This window comes from Piliocolobus tephrosceles, chromosome 17, assembly GCF_002776525.5.
Source record: "Piliocolobus tephrosceles isolate RC106 chromosome 17, ASM277652v3, whole genome shotgun sequence".
In the NCBI taxonomy this organism is placed as follows: Eukaryota; Metazoa; Chordata; class Mammalia; order Primates; family Cercopithecidae; genus Piliocolobus; species Piliocolobus tephrosceles.
Genome location: NC_045450.1, coordinates 65881899 through 65890291, shown reverse-complemented (window position 1 = coordinate 65890291; position 8393 = coordinate 65881899). Strand labels below are relative to the sequence as shown.

At 51.0% G+C, this 8393-nt stretch overlaps 1 protein-coding gene across 2 annotated transcripts in view; it reads left to right on the top strand.

The window, feature by feature from the left end:
• Positions 1 to 6687: 6687 nt before the first annotated feature.
• PKD1L2 (polycystin 1 like 2) overlaps positions 6688 to 8393 on the top strand; it is a 75855-nt gene continuing 74149 nt past the window's right edge. For both annotated transcript variants that reach the window (XM_031934468.1, XM_031934469.1), the window contains exon 1: positions 6688 to 6868. In XM_031934468.1, the coding sequence (XP_031790328.1) occupies positions 6806 to 6868 (63 nt within the window). In that variant the 5' untranslated portion in view covers positions 6688 to 6805. The remainder of the gene's footprint in view (positions 6869 to 8393) is intronic.

Genomic DNA, 8393 nt, shown 5'->3' with positions numbered 1-8393 from the left:
ATCAATAGCTCAAGAAGAAATCACAAGGGAAGGTAGAAAGTACATCTAACTACATGATAATGACAGCACAACCTATGCAAATTTGTGGACTGCAGCTAAAGCAGTGCTCAGAGGGACATTTATCACTTTTAATGCTTATATTAGAAAGCAGGACAAAAAAGAAAACTGGCCCAAGCTCTTTAGTTTTTATAACAAAGACTGAGTTCAACTCCTTGCTGTTGACGTTGTTCAGGCATGCATTTATTCTATAATGAAGGTTTATTGTGCATCTACAGCGTTCAAGGCTAGGTATTAGGGGCTGGAAATGCAATAGTGAATAAGCACATGTAGCCCCCGCCTTCATGAAGCTTACTGAGTAATACTAATGAACATATTGGCCAGGTACGGTGGCTCATGCCTGTAATCCCAGCACTTTGGGAGGCCCAGGTGGGAGGATCACTTGAGCCCAGGAGTTCGAGCAACAAAGTGAGACCCTCATCTCTCAAAAAAAAAAAAAAAACTAAAAAACAAATTATCATAGAATTAGGAATTGTGATAAGTATCTAATAAGAACCAATAGGGTGCAGTGACAGCAATGTACAGGGTGGTCTGGCTGATGTGGTGACACACGGCCTCTCCAGAGGTGACGTGTAAGTGGACACGTGAAGATATGCCAGCCAGCCATGCTGGAAAGCAGAACAAGAGCTTTCTATGTGGGCAGATCTCAGAGGCAGGTGATGGCCTGAAGCCAGCATGGCTGGAGCCTGGTGGAGGAGAGGGATATAGGAGGGATTATGGACACAGAGGCCAGATCACGCGGGGCCTTCGGTGCCAAGGCAAGAAGTTTGGATTTGATTCTCAGGCCATGGGAGGCCACTCGGGGTTGAGTTCCACTGTAGCCCCCGTGTTATTTCAGGTCAGGACTTCGGGGCTTGAGCAAGAAGCTCTATAGCCCGAGCTGTTTAACAAGTCCCACCAGAACTTACTCCAGGAACACCCCGTGTGTCCCGAGCCCACACTCAGAATCACGTTACTTACCCAGGCATCCTGAGCAACCTATTCCACGCCCCATGAGGGGAAGGAAGCCAGGGGGATTGGCCAGGGTCTGTCTCCACGCCACGCCTTACACTGAGGCTGCTCTTGGTGCAGACTGCTGTGGGGTGAAAGGGGGATGCCAACAGCACCCCACAGTGAGCCTGAGCTAACTGTAGTGGGAGTCTCACCAGCTGGCTGCTTTTTTTGCAGAAAGATAAAGGCGATGTGGAGGTGTATATCCAACCTGGTCCATACGTGGATCCTTTCACGACAGTGACCCTGGACTGGCCGGACAATGACAAGGAATTACGCTTCCAATGGTCATGTGGTAGGTGATGATAGAGTTCTGTTTTTTTTTTTTTTGAGACAGAGTTTCGCTGCCCAGCCTGGAGTACAATGGCGTGATCTCGGCTCGCTGCAACCTCTGCCTCCTGGGTTCAAGCCATTCTCTTGCCTCAGCCTCCTGAGTAGCTGGGATTATAGGTGCCCACCACCACACCCAGCTAATTTTTGTATTTTTAGTAGAGATGGGGTTTCACTATGTTAGCCAGGCTGATCTCGAACTCCTGACCTCAGGCGATCCACCTGCCTCGGCCTCCCAAAGTGCTGGGATTACAGACATAAGCCACCGCGCACTGCCGACGATAGAGTTCTTGAATTGTCCTGTTTCGTTAAGAAGTGGTGAGCAGCAGTCAGACTTTGCTGTTCTTTTTCTTAGTCTTCACACCAGCTTTTCCTGTGGCCGACATTTTGTGTAACTTGTATGTGCCAGACCTTGCAAATTCCATGGAAATAGCAGGTGGGGCCGAGCCTGGTGGCTCGTGCCTGTAATCCCAGCACTTTGGGAGGCTGAGGCAGGTGGATCACTGGAGGTCAGGAGTTCAAGACCAGCCTGGTCAACTTGGTGAAACCCCGTCTCTACTAAAAATAGAAAAATTAGCCAGGTGTGGTGTTGCATGCCTGTAATCCTAGCTACTCTGGAGGCTGAGGCAGGAGAATCGTTTGAACCCAGGAGGCAGAGGTTGCAGTGAGCCAAGATCGCGCCACTGCACTCCAGTCTCAGCAACAAGGGTGAAACTCCATCTCAAATAAATAAATAAATAATAAAAGTGACGTTAAAAAAATTAAAATGTTTATTTAGCGCTGATGTTATTATTCATGACCCCTTTCAAAACCAGAAGGTAGCAGTCTGTGCCACGTTCAGGGCTCCTGATGGATAACAGTGTCTGTGCATTTCTCTCAGGGCGTTGCTGGGCTCAGTGGAGCGGCTGTGTTGAGAGGCAGCTGCTGCGCACAGACCAGAGGGAGCTGGTGGTTCCAGCGTCCTGCCTGCCGCCGCCTGACTCTGCTGTCACCCTGCGCCTGGTTGTTCTGAGAGGTCAGGAGCTGGAGAACAGGGCAGAGCGGTGCCTCTACGTGTCTGCGCCCTGGGAACTCAGGCCTCAAGTCAGGTGGGGCACGGGGGCAGTTCCTCCAGGGTCCTGATTCGTTCGTTCAGCCAACACTTACTGAGGACCTGCTAAGGCTGGGGCTGCCTTGGGGGCAGGGCTGGCTGTGGTGGTCTCTGTTCTCGTAGGGGTTAGCTACCACCTGGTGATCAGCACTGCTGGGTGTGAATGAAGAAGGGAGAGGGGCACTTCTATGAAAACTGCCGTGACTGGGGATCAGAGAGGCTCCTCTCAGGAACTGAAGCTCAGCAGAGATGTTCAGGAGAAATTCACAGGTCAGGGAAGGGGCAGCTGGAGCAGGAACAGAGCGGGCAAAGGGAGGGAGCAGAGAATCTTCAGGGAGTGAAAGAGGCCGGTGTCCTGAGGATGGAGAAGAGAAGGGTGGGAAGGAGCTGGTAGTGTAGGCAGGGCCTGGCTCAAGTGGGGCCTTGCCGGTCATATCAAGATTTTACCCTTTTTCCTAAGAGTGATACAGAGAAACCACCCGAGAGTTCCTTATTTCTATTTTTATTTTTATTTTTATTTTATTATTATTTTTTGAGATGGAGTCTCGCTCTGTCGCCCAGGCTGGAGTGCAGTGGCCAGATCTCAGCTCACTGCAAGCTCCGCCTCCCGGGTTTACGCCATTCTCCTGCCTCAGCCTCCCGAGTAGCTGGGACTACAGGTGCCCGCCACCTCGCCCGGCTAGTTTTTTGTATTTTTTAGTAGAGACGAGGTTTCACCTCATTAGCCAGGATGGTCTTGATCTCCTGACCTTGTGATCCACCCGTCTCGGCCTCCCAAAGTGCTGGGATTACAGGCTTGAGCCACCGCGCCTGGCCTTGTATTTTTATTTTTTTGAAGTGGAGTCTCGCTCTGTCACCCAGGCTGGAGTGCAGTGGTGCCACTGCAGCTCACTGCAGCCTCCGCCTCCCAGGTTCAAGCCTTTCTCCTGCCTCAGACTCCCGAGTAGCTGGGATTACAGGCACGCGCGCTACCATGCCCAGCTAATTTTTATGTTTTTTGTAGAGGCGGGGTTTCACCATGTTGGATAGGCTGGTCTTGAACTCCTGACCTTAGGTGATCCACCTGCCTCGGCCTCCCAAATTGCTGGGATTACAGGAAATGAGCCACCGTGCCCAGCCAAGCATCCAAGAGTTCTAAGCATGTTACCTCAATATGCTCTGGTGGCTCGGTGGAGAATGACTTGGAAGAGGGCAAGGGAAGACTCAGGAAGATTGCCCAGGCTCTTGCAGGAGTCAAAGTAGGAGGTCAGGGTTGCTTGGCCTATCAGCCAGTCCCTGCAGGAAGCAGATGGCTCAGCCAAACCAGGAATAAATGGAAGAGAGCTGGATGAAGGGACCGTTTGCTGGTGAGGGCAGGGATAAGGGAATGAACTAGGGGCAACAAGGCAAGAATACAACCAAGGGAAGCCATTATCACCCCCAGGAATGCAGAGGTAAGATAACGGGATGGCGGGATGGCGTTACTAGAAGTCCTGGGAGCTGTCGCTGTGGGGGAGGGACCTCCCAACGGGAGCTGTGGCCTTGGTTGGAGATGCACAGCCTCTCCCACCTGCAGCCCATCGGGGAAAAGAGCAGGGAAAGCCGTGAATAAATTCCCCAAACTCTCTCCTCTTACCCTCCAGTCCTCTGTCAATGCTTCCCATTGGCTGGACCCAGTGAGAAGCTGGAGTGTGTGGCCGCTTGGGTGATGCAGTCACCCAAGTCTAGAAAGCTCAGTCTCCCAGGTCAGAGCCGCAAGTGGAAGGAGACTGGAACAGAGAGGCAGCTAGAGGATGTCCGGCACACTTGGACTAGGACAGACATGAGGAAAGAAGCAGGAAGATTCAAGAGCTATCGTCAAGTTCAGACCGAAGGGGAAACTGGGGGACCGTCCTGTAGAGGGCAGGTCTATGCAAACCTTCCCCCAAAGTCTGAGGAAGCAGAGAGGCCGAAGAAAGAAGCTGACATGTTTAGTTTCTGAGAAAGGAACATTTAATTGAGACTTGTGAACAGAAGCCATGATATCCAGGGAGGCTGCAAGACAAGATGGTGAATACTGGCACCATTACCCCCCAGAACCAGGGCTTATATACCACAGGGAAGGAATGCGTAGGATAGTTGTAGGGAAAGGCAAGAATACTATGTGAATCTCTTTAAGGGCAGTACTCACAGTAAGTACATGCTCTTACACAAAGAACTGTGGAGAGAATACAAATGTTAGAGGGATTCCTGGAATTGGAATTAATCAGTAGTCAACATGGCAGAGTAGCATCCAAGATGGAGTTGCTTTGGCCTTCATAGAGACTTTATAGAGAAGGCCAAGAGTTTGGATCCAGACACAATGGTTCAGGTTCTATCTGCCCACTTAGAAGTTACATCACATAAGCTTTCGGGGCCTGGTTTGCTCATCTGTGATGTGGGGATGCTAATATGTCACTCATAGGGCTATTGTGAGCATTGGACAAGCTAGAGACAATGGAAGTAACGTGTGCATGGCAGGCACGCTGTCAAACCACAGCATTAGTTTACCATTATCAGAACTAAAAAGAATCACAGAAATTATCTAGGCTATCCCCTCATTTTTCAGGTGAAGAAACTAAGGCTTAGAGAGTTTAAGTGATTTGGCCAGGCATGGTGGCTCATACCTGTAATCCCAGCACTTTGGGAGGCTGAGGAGGGTGGATCACCTGAGGTCAGGAGTTTGAGACCAGCCTGGCCAACATGGTGAAACCCCATCTCTACTAAAAAAATACAAACATTAGCTGGGTGTGTTGGTGAGCGCCTGTAATCCCAGCTACTTGGGAGTCTGAGGCAGGAGAATTACTTGAACAGGGAGGCAGAGGTTGCAGTGAGCCGAGATTGCGCCACCGCACTCCAGCCTGGGTGACAGAGTCTCAGTCTCCAGTCTCAAAAAAAAAAAAAAAAGTTTAAGTGATGCACACAAGGTGACCATTCATAAGTGACAAGGACGGGATTAGAACCCAGGTCCTGTCTCAGCCTCATTCACCTTCCATATCATTACGCCGTGCAGTGAATGAAATGGGAATTCATTCAGGCCATGACTTAGTCCATCTTCACAACCAAGCCTATGTCCCGGCGTTGGTTGGGGCAGGAGCGGCTTTTATTCCATCTTTAATTTGAAAAAGGGTCATTTCCTACCCTCTCAAAGGACTTGAGAAGAACTGGACAAAAATCCAGGCCAGTGGACAAAAAACAATGCCTGTCTGAGTCCATTTTGCACTGTTATAAAGGAATATCTGAGGCTAGGTAATTTATAAAGAAAAAAGGTTGGCCGGGCACAGTGGCTCATGCCTATAATCCCAGCACTTTGGGAGGCTGAGGCGGTGGATCACTTGAGGCCAAGAGTCTGAGACCAGCCAGGCCAACATAGCAAAATGCTGTCTCTACTGAAAATACAGATCAGCTGGGTATGGTGGTGCATGCCTGTGATCCCAGCTATTCGGGAGGCTGAGACAGGAGAATTGCTTGAATCTGGGAGGCAGAGGTTGCAGTGAGCCAAGATCACGCCACTGCACTCCAGCCTGGGTGACAGAGCCAGACTCTGTCTCAAAAAAAAAAAGAAAGAAAGGAAGAAAGAAAGGAAAAAGAAAATAAAGAAGAAAAAAGGTTCATTTGGCTCATGATTCTTATGGCTGGAAAATCCAAGACTGGACATCCGTATCTGATGAGGGCCTCAGGCTGCTCCCACTTGCCGCGGAAGATGAAGGGGACCTGGTGTGTGCAGAGAAGGGAGGGAAATGCCAGGCTCTTTTTTTTTTTTTTTTTTTGGAGATGGAGTGTCACTCTGTCACCCAGGTTGGAGTGCAGTGGTGTGATCTTGGCTCACTGCAACCTCCACCTCCCTGGTTCAAGTGATTCTCCTGCCTCAGACGCCCGAGTAGCTGGGACTACAGGCGCCCACCACCATGCCCGGCTAATTTTTGTATTTTTAGTAGAGATGGGGTTTCACCATGTTGGCCAGGCTGGTCTCAAACTCCTGACCTCAGATGATCCGCCCGCCTTGGCCTCTCAAAGTGCTGGGATTACAGGTGTGAGCCACCACGCCTGGCCATCTTTTTAACAACCAGATCTGGGGGTGACTAATAGAGCGAGAACTCGCTCCCGAGGGAGGGCATTCATCCATTCATGAGGAATCTGCCCCCATGACACAAACACCTCCCATTAAGCCCCACCTCCAACATTGGGGATCACATTTCAGCATGAGGTTTCGGGGGACAAACATCCAGATGATAGCAATGCCTGGGGGAGCTTCCTCACTCTGTCCTCTGTCTGCCTTTCAGCTGTGAGAGGAACTGCAGGCCAGTTAATGCCAGTGAAGACATTCTGCTCAGGGTCACCATGGGGGAGGACTCCGCAGTGGCTGTGTTCAGCTGGTATTTGGACAACACCCCAGCAGAGCAGGTGAGCACAGTGACAATCACTCCAAAATGGAAATCTCCTTGTGCTTTCAGCACACCCGTGTCGCATGGCCAGTACTGGGCCAGGGTTGGGTCAACTCCATCCAGAGCCTGTAGTGTGGGACTCAGGGTATTGGGCTGGGGAGAAAATCAGAGAACTGACAGCAGGGCAAATGGGCACAAGGGAGCAAAAGCTCTGGAGAAACTTTGCAGCAGTGCTCTTGGCATCTCAGCAAAGTCCCGCTTCCCAGACGGACAATCCTAACTCCAGCTTTCGTGGACTGGCCATTGGCCAACAATTGATGGATGGAGAGTGTAACAGACCAGCCTGTCTGGCCCCAGGTAGGGTGATTTCAGTGGTGCAACTTACACTTCAGGGCTCTCCGTGAGACCAGGCTGAGCCTGGATGCCTCCAGTAACTGGTTTTTGCCTTGTTTTGTTCTCTGCTGTTTCTCTCTCTCCACTGCTTTTCCCTGGGAACCCTCCTTCAATAAATAACCTGCACACAAGGCTGGGTGTGGTGGCTCGTGCCTGTAATCCCAGCACTTTGGGAGGCCGAGGCAGGCAGATCACCTGAGGTCAGCGGTTTGAGACCAGCCTGGCCAACATGGTGAAACCCTGTCTCTACTAAAAATACAAAAACATTAGCGGAGTATGGTGATACGTGCCTGTAATTCTACCTACTCGGGAGGCTGAGGCAGGAGAATCACTTGAACTTGGGAGGCAGAGGTTGCAGTGAGCTGAGATCATCCACTGCACTCTAGCCTGGGCAGCAGAGACTCTGTCTCAAAAATATTTTCTTTTTCTTTATCTTTGTTTTTTTGAGATAGAGTCTCACTCTGTCACCCAGGCTGGAGTACAGTGGCACGATCTCGGCTCACTGCAACCTCTGCCTCCTGGGTACAAGCGATTCTCCTGCCTCACCCTCACAAGTAGCTGGGATTACAGGCGCATACCACCATGCCCGGCTAATTTTTGTGTTTTTAATAGAGACACAGTTTCATTAAACTACAGAGTTTAGTAGAGACAGAGTTTGGCCAGGCTGGTCTCGAACTCCTGAGCTCAGGTAATCCTCCCACTTCGGCCTCGCAAAGTGCTGGGATTACAGGTGTGAGCCACTGTGCCTGGCTCAAAATTAAATAAATAACCTGCACACAAATCCCCATCTGAGGCTGTGCTTCTGGGGAGCCCAACCTAAGACAAACACCCGGCTGGGCACGGTGGCTCAAGCCTGTAATCCCAGCACTTTGGGAGGCCGAGACGGGCGGATCATGAGGTCAGGAGATCGAGACCATCCTGGCTAACACGGTGAAACCCCATCTCTACTAAAAAATACAAAAGCCGGGCGAGGTGGCGGGCGCCTGTAGTCCCAGCTACTCGGGAGGCTGAGGCAGGAGAACGGCGTAAACCCGGGAGGTGGAGCTTGCAGTGAGCTGAGATCCGGCCACTGCACTCCAGCCCCGGGTTTACGCCATTCTCCTGCCTCAGCCTGCCGAGTAGCTGGGACTACAGGCGCCAGCCACCTCGCC